This window comes from Sphaerodactylus townsendi, linkage group LG16 (genome assembly GCF_021028975.2).
Source record: "Sphaerodactylus townsendi isolate TG3544 linkage group LG16, MPM_Stown_v2.3, whole genome shotgun sequence".
Taxonomy (NCBI): domain Eukaryota; kingdom Metazoa; phylum Chordata; class Lepidosauria; order Squamata; family Sphaerodactylidae; genus Sphaerodactylus; species Sphaerodactylus townsendi.
Window position 1 is genome coordinate 7,223,484 of NC_059440.1, and position 17,779 is coordinate 7,241,262.

The 17,779-nt window shown below is 48.3% G+C and overlaps 1 protein-coding gene across 1 annotated transcript in view; it reads left to right on the top strand.

Annotated features, from left to right (window-relative positions):
- Window positions 1–17,779, top strand: part of ULK2 (unc-51 like autophagy activating kinase 2) — an 89,661-nt gene that overhangs the window by 49,681 nt on the left and 22,201 nt on the right. Inside the window, exons 11-17 of the mRNA XM_048518821.1 lie at window positions 2,849–2,899; window positions 3,419–3,507; window positions 5,259–5,430; window positions 7,010–7,070; window positions 11,250–11,387; window positions 13,353–13,498; window positions 14,588–14,668. Coding sequence (XP_048374778.1) covers window positions 2,849–2,899; window positions 3,419–3,507; window positions 5,259–5,430; window positions 7,010–7,070; window positions 11,250–11,387; window positions 13,353–13,498; window positions 14,588–14,668 — 738 coding nt within the window. The remainder of the gene's footprint in view (window positions 1–2,848; window positions 2,900–3,418; window positions 3,508–5,258; window positions 5,431–7,009; window positions 7,071–11,249; window positions 11,388–13,352; window positions 13,499–14,587; window positions 14,669–17,779) is intronic.

Genomic DNA, 17,779 nt, shown 5'->3' on the forward strand with positions numbered 1-17,779 from the left:
TTTCAAGCTGCCTTCTAGAAAATCTTTGACACCTCTCTGTATAAATCACTCCTGGTCTTCCTTTGCAGGGGGCAGCCACAAGGCAGTGGCAGTGTTGCAGCATGCATGCGCATAGATGAGAATAAGCCTCGGCCAGAGCAGCTGATTCTCCCGTGTGAACTGTCCATGTATCCCAGGGATGCCCTGGGATCCTCTGTATTGCTCTGGGATCAGCTCAGCAATGTGAATGGGTGCAGTTCTCTGGATGGAACGGATTAAGAACAGCCCTGGTGTGCTTGCTGACTGGCTCTGAGCCAAGCTTTCCTCATCCTCAGTTCTTCACCTGTAAAATGAGAACAGAGTTCATGTATCTGGGAGGACAAGGAAAGACTCTCGATCATTCTAAGGAAGCCAGAAGTGGTTTGGAAAGCCAGAACAAGACACCTCATTGTCCCTTCCTTGTGTCCTATTAACACTCGGTTTGGGTATCCGTGCAAGGATTTGGCAACATGTCCTGTTGATTGCCAAGTGGAAATTAATCAATAACTCGGGAGAAGGCTGTGGCTCCTTGAAGCAGGTTTGTTGTGCTTGCCTCTGGCCGTTCAGCACTCTGCTTGTGGCCACGGAACAGCATGTTCTAACCCCAGGAGACAGGCGGGGCTGGGGCTAGAACTGACCCTTCTGGGTCGCAGAACACCACGTTCTGCCCCAGCATGCCGAAGCTGTTGATCCTTGGTTCCTCCTCTGAGAATAAGAACTCTCATGAGCTGGCTGAGCTTGATGTGTGTACTCTGTTCGCCACTAGCTACTGTTTGCTCAGAGCTTCACGCTTCCATGCTGATTGTATCAGTACCTGCGCGAGCTGTGTACAAACACAGGCTGTTGTTGTAAAGGGTGGTATGTGGGAGGCTGTAACTTCTCCACCCCCCTTGTGCTTTGGTCCTTGGTGACTTTCCCAGGAAGTTCTACATAACCTCTGGGGGTGGAGGGAGGGAAGCACCCCGCCTTCCAGGGTTCAGGGTGTTTGACGGCGGCTGTGGGAATTGCTCAAGTGTTAGTTCCTGCTGGCCATCTCTGGCACCAGGCCCTACTCAGGAGAAGAATTTTGTTTGTGTTTTCTTAAAGCTCAGGAAATTCACCCATCCCTGTCCAAGGGGCTGGGCTGTGCATGTGTGTGTTTTCTGTGCTTCGATGCCAGCATCAAGAAACTTGAGTGACATTAATGCAAAAAATCTGTTTCTTTGTGGGATGGGGAGTCTCCCCCCTTTCATTAGAGATATGTTTGTATATGGGCCTAAATGTCTCAAGAGCCAGTGTGGTGTAGTGGTTAAGAGCAGGTGGTTTCTAATCTGGAGAACCGGGCTTGATTCCTCACTCCTCCACCTGAGTGGCAGAGGCTTATCTGGTGAACCAGATGTGTTTCTGCACTTCTACATTTCTGCTGGGTGACCTTGGGCTAGTCACAGTTCTCTCAGAACTCTCTCAGCCCCACCTGCCTCACAAGCAGAGGTGGGATCCAGCAGGTTCTCACAGGTTCCCGAGCGTAGGTTACTAATTATTTGTGTGTGCCGAGAGGCGGTTACTAATTGGTGATTTTGCCACGGGATTTTTGTCTTAGTTACGCCCCTCCTCTCAGCAGTAGCACGCAGAACTTGAAGCAGTCTAGCAGGAGGTGCACCGGCGTGCGTGGCAGCCTGGGCCTGCGTGCATTCATTTCCCGCCCAAGGACCGATGCAGCGGCTGCATCCTTGCCACAGCCCCGCCCAGGAATGTCCCGCCCCTGGAATGCCCGGCCACACCCCCATCGTGCCCCGCCCAGCCCCATTGGCGCTACGCCACAGTTTGAATCCCACCACCATGGGAACCTGTTACTAAAATTTTTGGATCCCACCACTGCTCACAAGGTGTCTGTTGTGGGGAGAGGAAGGGAAAGGAGCTTGTAAGCCACCTTGAGTCTCAGTACAGGAGAGAAAGGTGGGGTCTAAATCCAAACTGTTCTTCTTCTATATGTGGAACAGAGTACAGAACGCCACCTTCACTGGATCACAGCCTGTCAAAGCCCTATTCAGGCCCTGTAGCAATGCCAATCCTGGGTTCTGGAACAAATTCTCAAAACAAAGCAAACAAAAAAATTTTTTTTTAGAAAGGTGGTAAAACAATAGCTTTAAAAGCATGCAGTGAGTACAAAATCATAAGGTACATTTTCAGATACACAATAAAACAATAAAGTACACTTGCTTACTAAAAGATACCTGGGTGGTATCATCAGGATAGTCTCCTAAAGATACCCTGAAATTAGGATAGCTAGAAGAAGTTTGAGGTTCAGAATTTAAAGCCAGATGTTCATGGACTACAAATCCCATCACCCCCTGCCAGCATGGCCAATTGCTGGCAGGGGCTAATGGGAATTGTAGTCCATGAACATCTGGAGAGCCGCCGGTTGCAGACCCCTGTGCTAGCCTAAAAACTGCACCCCCTGCAGGCCTAAAACTGGAAAAAACACTAAAAAAACCCAAAAAACTCAGATTTTGCACCGGGCTCCATTTTCCCTAGCTACGCCTCTGACCCAAAGCCAAGCTATTTTCTTTAAAGAGGGGGTGGGGCGGGGCGGAATGGGATGACTCTTAAGTACCTGTCTTGGATTGCTGTAGTTAGCTGCATCTTTAAAATGATGGATCGCGCGTCTTTGCCAAGGATAATAGCAACACGTACTCGGGAAGGCTTTAATCTTTCATAAGCTCTTTGAGGTCCTGGCTGCGAAGGGTATTGATTGGGCGCAAATACAAGCAGCGGCCGTCCCCTGCCTCCCAGCCGTGTCTGCAACCCTGAAGGCTGATACATCTTGTGGTTTGCGTTTTCTGTCTTGCAGATGCCTTCTTCGGCCACCCCTTCCTCGATCAGGTTTCAACTGTCAAAAAATGTAAGTCTGGAGTTGTTTCTTCGGCTCCCTCCTTTTTTGGTGGAGGGGAGGGGGATGAGTTCTTTGAAACAAACGAAAAAGCCCAATGGATTGTTGAAGGCTTTCATGGCCGAAATGTTGTAGGTTTTCTGGGTTGTTGTAGGTTTTCTGGAGCTGTGTGAGCGTAGCCTGGTAGTTTTAGCTCCTAATGTTTTGCCTGCGTTTGCAGTCGAAACGTTAGGAGCGAAAACTGTCATGCCACAGTCACAGAGCCTGGAAAACCCACAATACCCAGAAAACCCCAAGCGCCAGAATTTAGGCCCTCTGCTCTGAGTCTTAAAATATGCTCAACAGATAGAATGCGATGCAGATCCTGGGTTCCCTGTGTTTAAGAGTTGCTGGAAGCCTGTTTTGTGCTGCATGTGGGGAGAGGGCGGAATCGGGAAACACGTCCATTGAGAAAGTCTCTTCGGGGTTTGTCAGTGCGTGTTGAAATGTTAATTTCTCAGTATTTATTCCACTCCCTCTTTCTCTCCTCAGCTTGCCCCGTGCCGGTGCCGACGTACACCGGCTCCGTTTCCGGTAGTTCCTGTAGTAGTTCTCCTTCATGCCGGTTTGCTTCCCCCCCAGTAAGTGCTCTTTTGATTTGGAAAAGGCTGTGGGTTCTCTGCACCACCCTTGCTGCGATTGCTGAGCCTAGCAGTTTTGTAAAGGTTTTCTTCTTCCCGCATTTAATTTTTAATGATCAGGCTGAGCAGCCGTTCTGCCTGGATGAGCCACAGTGGGACGTGCAGCGGGGGCTTCTGGACCGGTTCCTCCCTGCTTGCACTGGGGCTGGCGTTGTTTTGCTGTCCCCTGCGACTTGGTAGCCCAGCTTCCCGTCTGGATTGTCTGCCTTTCGCCTCTGCGTCAATCACTCTGACAAAATACTGGAGAGCGTTCTCTGCCTCCAAGGCTGCAGCTGTCCGGTGGTCAAGTGAAGTGGTTAAGAGGAGCAGACTCTAAACTGGAGAACCGGTTTGATTGCCCCCTCCTCCATATAGAAGAAGAAGACTTTTTTTACAGTCAATGACCAGATATATCACAAATCTCCAAAATATCTACAACAAAACAAGAATGCAGATCTCTCTCCCGTATTCCAGCACTATCCATCTATATATCATTATACTTTGTAAACACACCAAACAGCATAAAAATACTAAACAAAACAAAAATATCTAAGGGGGATACCATATTCAGATCATTTTTTTCTTTTTCATAATGAATAGACAGAATTTTGCTACCCATTTAGTAATATTCTCCTTCTTATCTTGTAATAGTTTTTCACAACCATCTTTATCAGGACAATATGTCGTTTTGTGTAGTAGATGTGACAGGCATTTTTTCCTTACCTCCTCATAAAGGGGACACTTTAATAACATATGCTCTATAGTTTCTACAGAATTCAGAGAGCAAGAACATAACCTTGCAGTGTAAGGTATCTTTTGATATTTCCCTTCTAAGACAGCAGAAGGTAAATGTGCACTTCTTGCAAGAGTAAAAGCTCTCCTTAGCTCTTTGTTACCCAGATAAATTAAATAAGGAGCAGGGACAGTGATCCTCCTCCATATAAGCGGCCGATTCTTATCTGTTGAATCGGATTTGTCATAGCTCACTTCGAACTTTCTCAGCCTCACCTACCTCACAGGGTGTCCGTTGCGGGGAGAGGAGGGAAATTGGTGAGGCTGGCCGGGGATTGGTGAGGAATTTGGTGAGGCTGGCCACGGATTGGCTGCCCCCTTGTGAGCCCCCGCCATGGTTTGTCATCCAGAAATGCCCATGCTGGCTACATCTTTGGGCGCTGCCAGCCCCTCCCTAGCCGTAAGACTGGCCCTAAGACCGGGCGCCACAAACACAAACATGGGTTTAGTTTGTTATTATTGCTGCATATTGAATTTTAAATGTTTTAGATGTTTTTTTAGTAATGTATTGGTCTTTACCGTATTGTGAACCGCCTAGAGCCCTTTGGGGATGAGGCTGTCTGCGAAATCTAATCTAATAAAATAAATATGATTGTGAGCAACTTTGAGACTTCTTTTGGTAGATAAAAATAGGTAAAAAACCCAACTCTTTTTTTGGGGATGGAGTCAGTGGTGAATTTTAGGGGGGGTGGGGACAGAAGCCTGTAGAAAAAAAGTATAGAAACTGTTTCTGTCCTGGACCAACTTTTGGATATTAGTACTAAGAAGATGCACATTTCTTTGCTGACTTAATGGCCAGGCAACATAGCAAGGGGTCGGGTGTGCCTGAAAGGCACATGTCTAGCACAGGGGCACCTTTACATGTGTGCAAGCATCAATCTGTGTCCTCAACCCTCCTGGACTTGCTGTCTTCTCTTCAGTCTCTCCCAGATATGCAGCACATCCAAGAAGACAACCTGTCTTCACCTCCCTTGGGGCCTCCAAACTATCTTCAGGTCTCCAAAGATTCTGCCAGCACCAGTAGCAAGAACTCCTCTTGTGACACAGACGACTTTGTCCTTGTCCCGCACAACATCACCTCCGACCAATCATGTAAGACTTGGATACTGACGAGTGCAACTCTTAGCCGCTCTTAGTTTGAGAGAGAAATTCTGATTTTTCTTCCCCAAAATTAAAGTATTATTTAGTCCAAATGTGCACTTAGTTTGTTGCAAAGGGTCAGGAAGCTTGGTTTTGAGAGTGATTTTGGTTTTTTTGTTCTTTCGTTTGAGAGTGATTTTGGTTTTTTTGTTCTTTCATTTGTTCTTCATTCATTCTTGTCTTTTGTTCTTTTTCGTTCTGACTTTCTCTTCATTTTCAGTTTTCAAAGAGCAAAGATTGTCCAGTTGTTTCAAAAGATTAAACGCTATAGTGGGAGGGAAGTAGGGGGGAGGATTCCCTTGGAAGAGCATCACAACACACAAGCATTCCTGAAGCAGCATTTAACATAAGAGATTCACCCCTACCCCCGTCATATGTCCTGTATTTACCCAGCTAACTTCATTTTAATAAAACCTAAATATTGAAAAGGAGCTGGCTTCCTCCTGAGGAATCAGAGGAATGATCTACACAGCTTCTTCTTTGGTTTGAATATTCCTGCATGTGTGCTTTGTGCGTGTGGGTTAGTAGTTAAAAACAAATAAAACACCTGCCCCTGAATTAAACGCCAACCACGCAGAAGTGCTTAACTCTGAAAGTTGGCGGACCATCCAGAGTGGCACAAAGGTTGCAGCTGGCGGGGAGAGCAGCCAGCATTGCTTTCCTTAAGACAGGGGTCTTCAAACTATGGTCCTCCAGATGTTCACGGACTACAATTCCCATCAGCCTCTGCCAGCATGGCCAAGGGGTAGGGCTCATGGGAATTGTAGTCTATGAACATCTGGAGGGCCATAGTTTGAAGACCCCTGCCTTAAGAGCATAAGAAAGAACCTGCTGGATCAGACCAGAGTCCATCTAGTCCAGCACTCTGCTACTCGCAGTGGCCCACCAGGTGCCTTTGGGAGCTCACATGCAGGATGTGAAAGCAAGGGCCTGCTGCTGCTGCTGCTCCCGAGCACCTGATCTGCTAAGACATTTGCAATCTCAGATCCAGGAGGATCAAGATTGGTAGCCATAGATCGACTTCTCCTCCATCAATCTGTCCAAGCCCCTTTTAAAGCTATCCAGGTCAGTGGCCATCACCACCTCCTGTGGCAGCATATTCCAAACACCAATCACACGTTGCGTGAAGAAGTGTTTCCTTCTATTAGTCCTAATTCTTCCCCCCAGCATTTTGAATGCATGCCTCCTGATTCTAGTATTCTCCCGGGAAGTTCTTCATCTGATCCGTGCTTCTTGCCTTTGGATTGTGGATCCCAGCTGCTATGTTCTGCCTTGTAGCCCATTCTGAATGCTCAAGGGAACGTGGGGAAGTTGTCACACCTACAGGATTGTTTTCTTTATATCAGCATCTGTTGCTGGATCCTCCTGATGATGGTTATAGGCCAAAGTGAACGCTGATTTGGCCAGCTTCCTAAGAGAAGCTCTTGTGGAGTATTCCTTGAATATTTGGCATTAGCTGAAGTTGATTCTCTGGCGCGCTCGCTGTCTGTGGTCTCCTCTTGTGCTTAACGCTTGTGATTTTTCTTTCTAGATGATATGCCTCTGGCAGCTGCTGGCAGACGGGCCTCAAGTGAATTCTTGATGTGTGGAGGGTAAGCGTGTTGGATTTTAGCACCATCACCCTAAAGCTGATGCGGGAGGAATAAATTATCTTGGTTAGGAGGCGTGATTCTTTAATTGGTTTTTTTAAAAGCACCAGTGTGACCAAATGGCCGGATTCAACTGGTTGTGGTGGGTTTTCCGGGCTGCGTGTCCGTGGTCTGGTAGATCTTGTTCCTAAAGTTTCGCCTGCATCTGTGGCTGGCATCTTCAGAGGTGTATCACGGTGTGTAACACACTTCTCTCTGTGATGCACCTCTGAGGATGCCAGCCACAGATGCAGAAGCCGCAAACTTCAGGGAACAGATCTTTACCAGACCAACAATTGCTGGCTCCCTGGAAAACTCCACCACAACTCAACCTCAATTCAGTGCCACTCTCTCCTTCTTTCATTCTCGTCTGGCTGTGCAACCGGAGATCTTGCGAGCTCATCCTTCAGGGGCCACCTGCCTCCCTGTGCCCCAAAACATCTCAGGATTTATTCATCTACCTCCCATCTGTTCCAAATTCAGTCCTTCCCTGCAGCATTGAATCTCCAAAACTTCCCCAGTTGGACTGTTTCTAAGCTGTGCTGAAGGAGTGGGGGTTGACAATGACTCTGCTGGAAAAGTGCTGACCAAGTTTTCTTGCTTTAGTACATAATGCAGAGCCAGATGTAATCTCTTTTCTGGCAAAAACTGCTTTTTTCTGCCACAGGGACTCTCTGGGACAGAGCTGGGCTGCTTTCTGGCTGGGAAGAATTTTTCAGCGAGTGCTTAGTCAGCAGAGCAAACACTGAGAGCCTCCAAATGGGCAGCTCAGGCGATATTGAACTTTTGAAATGAATCAGGTGTTTTACCCAGATGCCAAAGGGTGATCTGGAACATTTCTGGGGAATTGTTTTTAAGAGCTGCGATTAAACTTTTTTTATTTGTGCGATCTATGATTTGGCCGAAGGTCAATTGGCGGAGCACGATCTTTGCATGTGAATGGCTCTGGGTTCATTGCACGCCGTCTCTAATTAAAATGGATCTCTGGTAGCAGATCTGGGAAAGACGTTTACGGGAGACCAAGATGCTGGAGAGCCCCTGCCAATTTGAGTAGACCAGGGTGTCCAACTGTGGCGCTTCAGATGTTAATGGACTACAATTCCCATCAGCCCCTGCTGGCATGGCCAGTTCTTCTCCTCCTCTAAATCAGCATCCTTGCTTAAATGAATTCACTCTCGGTGGTTCATGTTTCGCAGTTCCTTGGGGCAGCAGAGTTGAATCCCATTTTCTTCATTTTTCTCCACACCAAAAGTTGGGGAAATGTCCTGTACCTTTAGGAAAAGGAGCAGGGCACAGTGGCAAGAAAAGGGGTGTCTATGGGCATAAATGGTAGCGTCCAGTGACGTACCTAGGGAAACGCGCCCTGGGCAAAACCTGAGTTTTATGCCCCCCCAATGGGCGGAGGTTGCTCTGCCCTCTGGGGATTGGGTTGCTCTGGGGGCGGTGGATCGTCCTCTTTAACAGTGGGAAACTTCTTGCTCATCCCGCCTTGCTTGTGGGCTACCGTAGAGAGTGGGCGGGGCTAGAAATCAGGCCGCCCCCACGTGACTAAATCCCTGCATCTTGGTCAGCTGCCCGGTTTGCCCAATGGGTGATACGCCACTGGTAGCGTCGACCCTTTTCTAGCAGGGGGTGTATAACTGCGGAAACATTCTGAAGGAGGGGCCTTAACTCAGCCCTGATCAAGCTGTGGCTTGACTGTCCTTGCTTGTATTATAGATGGGTTATGACAGTGACTCCTTCAATATGCTAACCTTTACTGAAACTTTTGCCCTCATCAAAGAGAGGCTGTTAGCAATGGACTATCAACAACTGCAGAGCTTGGCAAATAAATCTTGTTCACCAACGAATATGTCAATTCCTTTCACGCAGGGATACCCAGCATATTATATTACAGCTCTCCCAAATCCCATACGCAGGAGAGCCTATATGCTGGCTAGATTTAACATCATGCCATCTCCACTACATAGAGGAAGACTTAAAGGTCTTCCAAGCGATAAGAGGTTCTGTCCCTGTAACATAGGACAGCTGGATTCCATCCCACACATTCTCCTGAACTGCTTATTGCACCAAGAACTCCGATCCAGTCTGTTATCCCAAGCTATAGACTCTATGATTGATTATACTGAATCAGATAAAGTAGTTACGCTTTTAAATTGTCAGGATCTTCATTGTTGCCTTATAGTGGCAAAGTTTTTGTCAGAAGTTTGTAAACTGAATGTATGACAAACGCAAAGTTTTTTACTATTCACTTTTTAACTGGAACTGTATTTTTATACTATCGTGTATATGCCAATAAAGGCTTATTGAATTGAATTATAGAGGCCTGAGGCCAGTTCCTAGAGGAGAGGTCTTTAAATGGCAGCTTGCCAGATTGGGTGGAAACAGTGCATGGGAGGGGACTCGCCTTCATTCCTCACATGTGGATTGCAGTGGCTGCTGCCAGACACTGCGTGCTCAGTCAGGGGGGCCTCAGAAGGTCTTCTGGTGTGTTCTTGGGTAGCGGCATCAGCAGCAGACTGGGAAGGTTCTTTGAAACACACGTTTTGGGAGGCAAAGGGGCCTTCGTTTAGAATAAAAACTAATCGCTCTGAGACGTTCTCGCAAAACTCTATTTGTGTAACAGACCTGGAGAACTTTTAAGCATCAAAGCATCTTCTGCCTGTGGTTTTATATTGATGCATGTTTCGCACTTCGTGTCTCCCTGCCCTCCCTTGTGGTTTTTCCTCTGTGGGAAAAGTTGAGCCAATAGCGGATTTCCCAGAGCCACTGTGGTTTTGACTCCAGACTTCTCTATCTCAGGAGCAGCACTCTTTTTTCACTCTGGCATCAGTATCCTGAGACTCCTCAACTTTTGGGGGCAAGGTGACTGCTTCACCGCTTCCATTCCTACAATATATATTCACTTAGCGCAGTGATGGCGAACCTTTTTGAGACCGAGTGTCCAAATTGCAACCCAAAACCCACTTATTTATCGCAAAGTGCCAACACGGCAATTTAATCTGAATATTGAGGGTTTAGTTTAGAAATGCGTTACTCGGGAGTAAGCTTGGTGAAGCAACCGTGCAATGCTTCAAATAGGTGAATCATGACCCTAGGAGGGTTTACTCAGAAGCAAGCCCCATTGCCAGCAACTGAGCTTACTCCCAGGTAAAACGATTACGCCCAGGCCAGCCTAGATGTATGTGTGTGGGTGGGTGGGTGATTTTCCACCCCTCCACATGACAGACTCTGTGCACACGTGCCCACAGAAAGGGCTCTGAGTGCCACCTCTGGCACCCGTGCCATAGGTTCGCCATCGCTGACTTAGCACATCACCCCAGTACAGGGCCGGAGCGGTGGGGGGACTGTGCCCGGGACACGCATGTGCCCCGCGCCCCTGCCCTGCCCCGGAATGTCTCCATCCCGGCACGCGCCTGGTGCATCCCACCCCCTGTCCCCTTGGCGCTACACTACTGCCTTCGTACTTGTTTCCCATTGTGTGCGCACGCAGAAATGATCAGTGGGTGTTCCCTGCATGTTCAGATAGCAAGCCCAGGGTACGAGAGCCCCAAAGAGGGCGTTTACACTCTCCTCGCTTGAGGGAAAGCCGTGATTTTCTGTGGTGCTCACCAGGTGTGGTTCTTGGGCTGGTTTTATTGACTGTCTGGGAGCTGCTTACATAAGCTGTTTTCTTTCCCAATCCCCTGTCCCTTCGGTGGCTTGAGCAAACAAACGAGGGGGCCTGGCCATCCTTGCTCTCGAACTTCCTGTTCTCTTTCCGCCAGGGGTTTTCTTAGAACGACTTTGTTTTGAAGTGATAAAGGGCTGGGGGCGGGCTGCCTGCCTGCCTGCCTGCCTTGGGGGAAGGCGGGGAGGGGCCAGCCTTGGTGCAGCTGACCTGCTTTCCCCAAGCTAGATTGATTCTCCCAGCCAAGGCTGAGGTTTCTGAGTGTTCTTTGTGCGAAGGGTGAAAGGAAAGCCGGTTGGCGGCTCTCGTTGTCCTCTGTCACGCTTCGTGAGCAAGGTGGCACACCACACGGCAGACGCCTGGAATCTCCTTTGCCTCTCCCAGGATTTTCATTAACTCTGGACAATGGTGCAAATCGAAGAGCGGCTTCCCAGCCAGCATTCATTTCCTCTCTTGTTGACTTCCGCCCGCAGGCAGTGCCAGCCTTCGGTCTCCCCCCGCAGCGAGACGGCACCCATCCCGGTTCCCACTCAGCTGCGCAACTACCAGCGCATCGAGCAGAACTTGACCTCCGCTGCCAGCCCCGTCTCAAATCCTCACGGGTCACCCAGGTAAGACACACGCATTCACTCTTCCTTTGTGTGTCTTTCGTGTTCTTATTTGCTTTCCTTCTGAACAGACGGGATGGGGTTAATGACTGTCTTTTCCGTACTGTTTGTGTGATACATACCCAAGCAAGCAGGGTTGGAAATTGTTCAGGTCAGTAGCCAGAAATTTGAGGAGGAGTGTTCTAAGGATATATGGGATGGGGTGTAAGACAAAAAGGCGAAATTGTGATGTGTGTGTCAATCCTTGTATCTAAAGTTATTTAATGTATGACATTTTTTATACAAGCAAGTAATAAGTAATGATTTAAGCATGCTAATCACATTTGCAGATGACGCCAAATTAGGAGGGGTAGCTAATAATTTTATAAGGGTTCAGATTTCAAAATGACCTGGACAGATTAGAGAGCTGGGCCAAAAGTAACAAAATGAATTTCAACAGAGATAAATGTTAGTTTCTAAGGCAGAAAAAATGAAATGCACAGATATAGGATAGGGGACATTTGGCTTGAAACAGTACATGTGAAAGGGATCTGGGAGTCTTAGTAGACCACACACTGAACACGAGTCAGCAGTGTGATGCAGCAGCAATGAAAGCCAATGCAGTTCTGAGGTGCATCAACAGGAGTATAGTGTCTACTCTAGCTCGAGGGATGTAATAGCACCACTCTATTCTGCATTGGTCAGACCTCACCTGGAATACTGTGTCCAGTTCTGCATACCACATTTCAAGAAGGATATTGACAAGCTGGAACAGGCCCAGAGGAGGGTGACCACAGTGGTAAAAGGTCTGGATTCTATGCCCTATAACAGTGATGGCGAACCTATGGCACGGGTGCAAGAGGTGGCACTCAGAGCTCTCTCTGTGGGCACGCACAAACAGAGTTCATCATGTAGGGCGGGGGGCGGGAAATCACCCACACACACAGACATCTAGGCTGGCCTGGGCCACTGGGCTCGATTATTAGCATTAAACCTAAGACCTAGTTTTGGGGAAGCAGTATAGGTAACCCTGTTAAGTGCTGCTAAACCCCACTGATTTTCATGCAAGGAACTGAAGCGCGATCCTTTACCTGGGAGTAAGCTCAGTTGCTGGCAATGTGTCTTGCTTCTGAGTAAACCCTCCTAGGGTTGTGATTTACCCGTTCGAAGAGTTGCATGGTTGCTTCAAAGCAAAGCCACCTTCTACCACCAGGCTTACTCCTGAGTAACGCACACCTCAGAGCCAACCATTTTTTCTAAACGAAAACCTCAGTATTCAGGTTAAATTGCCGTGTTGGCACTTTGCGATAAATAAGTGGGTTTTGGGTTGCAGTTTGGGCACTCGGTCTCGAAAAGGTTCACCATCACTGCCCTATAAGAAGTGGCTCAGGGAACTGATACATTTGGTCAGGAGAAGAGAAAGTTAAGAGGTGAAATGATAGGCATGTTTAAATATTTGAAGGGATGTCATGTTGGTGAGGGAACAAGCTTGCTTTCTGCTGCTCCAGAGTCTAGGACAAGGAGTAATGTATTCAAAGTATAGGAAAAGAGATTTCATCTGAATATTAGGAAGAATTTCCTGATGGTAAGGGCTTGGAGTCTCCTCCTTGGAGGTTTTTAAACAGAGGCTGGATGGCCAACAGTCAGGAGTGCTTTGATTCCTGCATGGCAGGGGTTGGACTTGATGCTCCTTGTGGTCTCTTCCAACTCTATGATTCCGTGTGTGTTAAGTGCCTCTTAGCCGTCCCAGTTCACTCCTTTGCCAGAATTGTGGGAGCAGGTTTACTTCCCCCTCAGTATTTGGAGGCAATCGTGTGTGTGTTTTCTCTCTTGTACTTAAAGAAAAACAGAAAGAGAGGGCTGGAGAGGATGTTAACGAAAACTGAAAGTTTAGTGAAGGGATTCTGATACATAACTGCAGGTTAATTTTATAAAACAATTTGTTCCTTCTAAACCGGCATGGCTTTCTCCCTCTGGGCTTGTTTTCAGATCTGCTGTGGTCAGGCGGTCGAATACCAGCCCCATGGGCTTCTTGAAGACAGGCTCTTCTTCCCCATCGCCGGCAGATGCTGTGCAAGGCGTGGGACGCAGGCTGTCCACAGGCTCCTCGAGGCCGTATTCCCCTTCACCATTAGGTAAACCTGTCAATAAACGTGGCGAGGGTGTGGGAAGAGATGGGAATGATCCACCCCAAGAACTGGTGGAGACTGAAATCCCAACCCCCCTGTATTTCCAGGGTCTGTCAAGCCAGTTTCTCAGGTGTGAAATAAAGTGTTTGTGTCTGGTCTGCGATGTCATGCTGAGTTTTCGAGGCTCAGCAGAGGCTGGCCTTGCTCCTCTCTTCCAGTTCCAAGAGGCACTCCAGCCCCTTCAAACATTCAAGATCCCTTCCGCACATGGAGAATAATGCACTTTCAGTCCACTTTCACAACTGTTTGCAAGTAAATTTTGCTATTCCGCACAGTAAAATCCAGCTGCAAAGTGCATTGAAAGTGGATTGAAAGTGCATTATTCTGCATGTGCGGAAGGCGCCTCAGAACATCTCCTGATCCAGCACTAGTTGCCAGGGCAAGGGAAGCCGAGAACTCAACCGACTGATTTTTGCTTCAGAAGCACTCAAAGAGCAGTAAGGTGGCCTGTTGTCTTTCCATGTGACATTGGGGCTCTGCACGATGTTGGGGAGAGCTTCGCCCCCCCAACCCTGCCTTGATCCAGAGCCTTCTCCTTGTTGACCATCAGTAATGATGGTCAGATGTTCTTGAAAGATAGCAAGTTTGATGCATGTCACATGTTGGGCGCATCCTGGGGTCCACTTCTCATCCAGCTGCGAACACGTCTTGGCATCCTCCACAGTGTCCCACTGTTCCCTGAGAGCCGCCCAGAAATTGCGGTCAGTAAAGGGATGTGAAATCCTCTACGGAGATAGGGCAGGATATGAATTTAATTTAATAATAATTTAATAAAATTAAAATGTTCCCTGAGGGCAGGAAGTTTTGAATACTGTAGATAGATGTTACACTCAGATCTTTTTGGACTTGTAGCTCCTCTCTCAGAGTGGGGATTTTGAAAAAGAGGGAGGCATGAATTCCCCATTTACAAAAGTCATGTTGAAAAGGTGCTGTAGGAAGGTAGTGGTGAGTGGTTATTTTTGTTTTATTGCACATTCCCTAAGTTGGACAAAACCATCACGTACCTCTGTTGTTTTTTTTCTGGCGTCTCCTCAGTTGGCACCATACCTGAACAACTTGGGCACTGCTGTTGTGGGCAGCTGCAAGGGCATGAAGCCAGGAGCCGGAACTCCTCAGGTGGGTGAACTTTGAGGATTATGTTGCATCGAGACTGGGCATCAAATCAGGAAGCCTCCTGGTTCAGAGGTCATCTCTGCTGTGGACTCATCTGGTGGTCGTTAGGGGAGCCCCCAGCCCTCCATCTGCCGCACCCAAGTCTACCCAAACTGGGTTGGTGTAAGGCAGGGATGGCCAACCTGTGGTGCTCCAGATGTTCATGGACTACAATTCCCATCAACCCCTGTCAGCATGACCATGAACATCTGCAGCACCATAGGTTGGCCACCCCTAGTGTAAGGACTGCAGCAGGACTCTATGAAGTCTTTCCCACTCTCAAGAGTATAATTTAAGTGTTGAGCGTTATTATTAAATAACAAAATAGCAGACAGAACCTTCTTGAATCTGGGCAAACTTCAGCCTCCCGTTCCAGATGAAATCATTGATGGAATCCAGAAGGCTTATGCCAAGAGCCTTTAGAGGCAAAGTAATTGTATCGGGTCACACAGTGAGAGAGAGGCTGACTTCTAAGTTCTCTGTCAAATGGGGAAAACGTTTCCTGGAGCTGTCAATACAGCCTACTACAAATTTAGTAGCCCCGGTCCAAAATAAATGGGGCTCAGCAAGATCCATGCACTGGCCCTTCCAGCAGAAGGTGAATAGAAGCTATGTGAGGGTCTGATTTGACCCATAGGGGGTGGGGGAGGTGTTTGATTGCCCCACTCGGTGGCAACTTTATCGGTTGGAATGGACTCCCCCCCCCCACTCCATTTTGTTGCCCTCAACGGGGGCAACAGTGGCGTAGTAGGTTAAGAGCTCGTGTATCTAATCTGGAGGAACCGGGTTTGATCCTCCGCTCTGCCGCCTGAGCTGTGGAGGCTTATCTGGGGAATTCAGATTAGCCTGTACACTCCCACATACGCCAGCTGGGTGACCTTGGGCTAGTCACAGCTTCTCGGAGCTCTCTCGGCCCCACCCACCTCCCAGGGTGTTTGTGGTGAGGGGGGAAGGGCAAGGAGATTGTAAGCCCCATTGAGTCTCCTGCAGGAGAGAAAGGGGGGATATAAATCCAAACTCTTCTTCTTCTTCAAAGAGGAGCCTGTGTGCTCTCAGACTTCCCCTCCTCCAAAGACTAGTGGCATCATTGTGAGGGGCAGGGGAGATGGCAATGGGATGGATAAAGGAACCCTGGCAGTGGGGAAAGAGCGCAGTGTCTTTTCCTTTGCGACCCTGATCAGGTCCCCATGTCGCCTTCAGTAGTGTTTTGTCGGGGAAATCTAATCACAGGCCTCCCATGACTTGTGTAGTTTGGTTGAGAGGGGGAAGGCAACCTTTTAAGGGTAAGGCGGTATCTTCCGGTTGGCTTCGTGGACTCCCTTAAAAGAAAGACAGCTTGCTGGAGCCCATGTTGGATCGGTTCCCATGGCTCTAAACCTTCTAACACACTGAGAAAATGACTCTTGTCGAAATACTTGGCACATGTGCATCGTTTTCTTAGAACTTCTTGCCTCCAGGGCAGGAGGCGCACAGCCAAAGCTCTGACCTCAAATGTCCTCCTTTGCTTTCTTTGCTTATGGAGCATTGGACATTCTGCTGTAGAACCCGTGAGATTCTGCTATCCTTTATTGTGGCTCAGAAAAAAAATCTCTGCAGGGGTTTTTTTTTGGGGGGGGGGGTGTCTCTCTGTTGAAGTCATTTTGTGACGTCATATAAGTGGAAGGTCCTTCTGCCACTTCTATCTACAGTACACCCTAAATTAGGAGTGGCCAACCTATGGTGCTCCAGATGTTCATGGACTACAATTCCCATCAATTCCCAATTCCTGATGGGAATTGTAGTCCATGAACATCTGGGGCACCAGAGGTTGGCCACCCCTGCCCTGAATTGATGCTTCTTCTAGGTGTGTTGCCCCTTGGGCTGACCAACCTCTGTCAAGCTTGTGTTGGAAGCCCCAGGTGTTGCTGAGGAGGATTTGAGGCAGGGAAGAGGAGCTTCCTTTGCAATGCCTGGATGCTTCGCGAACTGTTGACCTGGTCAAATAGGAGAGGCTGGCTTGCATTCGTTGTGGAGAGGGGTGGATAAGGGAGGCACGACCCGCCTCATGAAATTACAAAAAGCGTCCAACTTTTCATAAGAACATAAGAGCCTGCTGGATCAGACCAGAGTCCATCTAGTCCTGCACTCTGCTACTCGCAGTGGCCCACCAGGTGCATTTGGGAGCTCACATGCAGGATGTGAAAGCAGTAGCTTCTGCTGCTGCTGCTACCGAGCACCTGGTCTGCTAAGGCATTTGCAACCTCAGATCAAGGAGGATCAAGATAGGTAGTCAGAGATCGACTTCTCCTCTGTCAATCTGTCCAAGCCCCTTTTAAAGCTATCCACGTCAGTGGCCATCATCATCTCCTGCGGCAGCATATTCCAAACACCGATCACACGTTGAGTGAAGAAATGTTTCCTTTTATTAGTCCTAATTCTTCCCCCTGGCATGTATGCCCCCTGGTTTTTCATGGGTGTCATGTTTCCGCTGCGCTTTAAATTAAATTCCATGCTGATACGATCCAGATCCCACACCAACGAAAGCTGGATTATACAACTGGGGTAAAGCCTTTTGCAAATGGAGCAACTTTGTAAGGTTTATATTACCTACATCATCGATCCCTTGCCTTTCTCCCCAGTGGAGAACCAATGTGGCTTACGTCATTCTCATCTCCTCCATTTTATCATTGCAAAAACTCTGTGGAGAAGGTTAGGCTGAGAGTATGGAACTGGCCCCGGATTCACCCGGCATTCTTCTGTGGCAGAGCGGGGATTCAAACCTGGACCTTCCAGATCCTTCACCAGCAGAGGGCTGGTGTGGTGAAAAGCAGGCAGACTCTGATCTGGAGCAGCAGTGGCGTAGGAGGTTAAGAGCTCGTGTATCTAATCTGGAGGAACCGGGTTTGATTCCCAGCTCTGCCGCTTGAGTTGTGGAGGCTTATCTGGGGAATTCAGATTAGCCTGGGCACTCCCACACACGCCAGCTGGGTGACCTTGGGCTAGTCACAGCTTCTCGGAGCTCTCTCAGCCCCACCTACCTCACAGGGTGTTTGTGATGAGGGGGGAAGGGCAAGGAGATTGTAAGCCCCTTTGAGT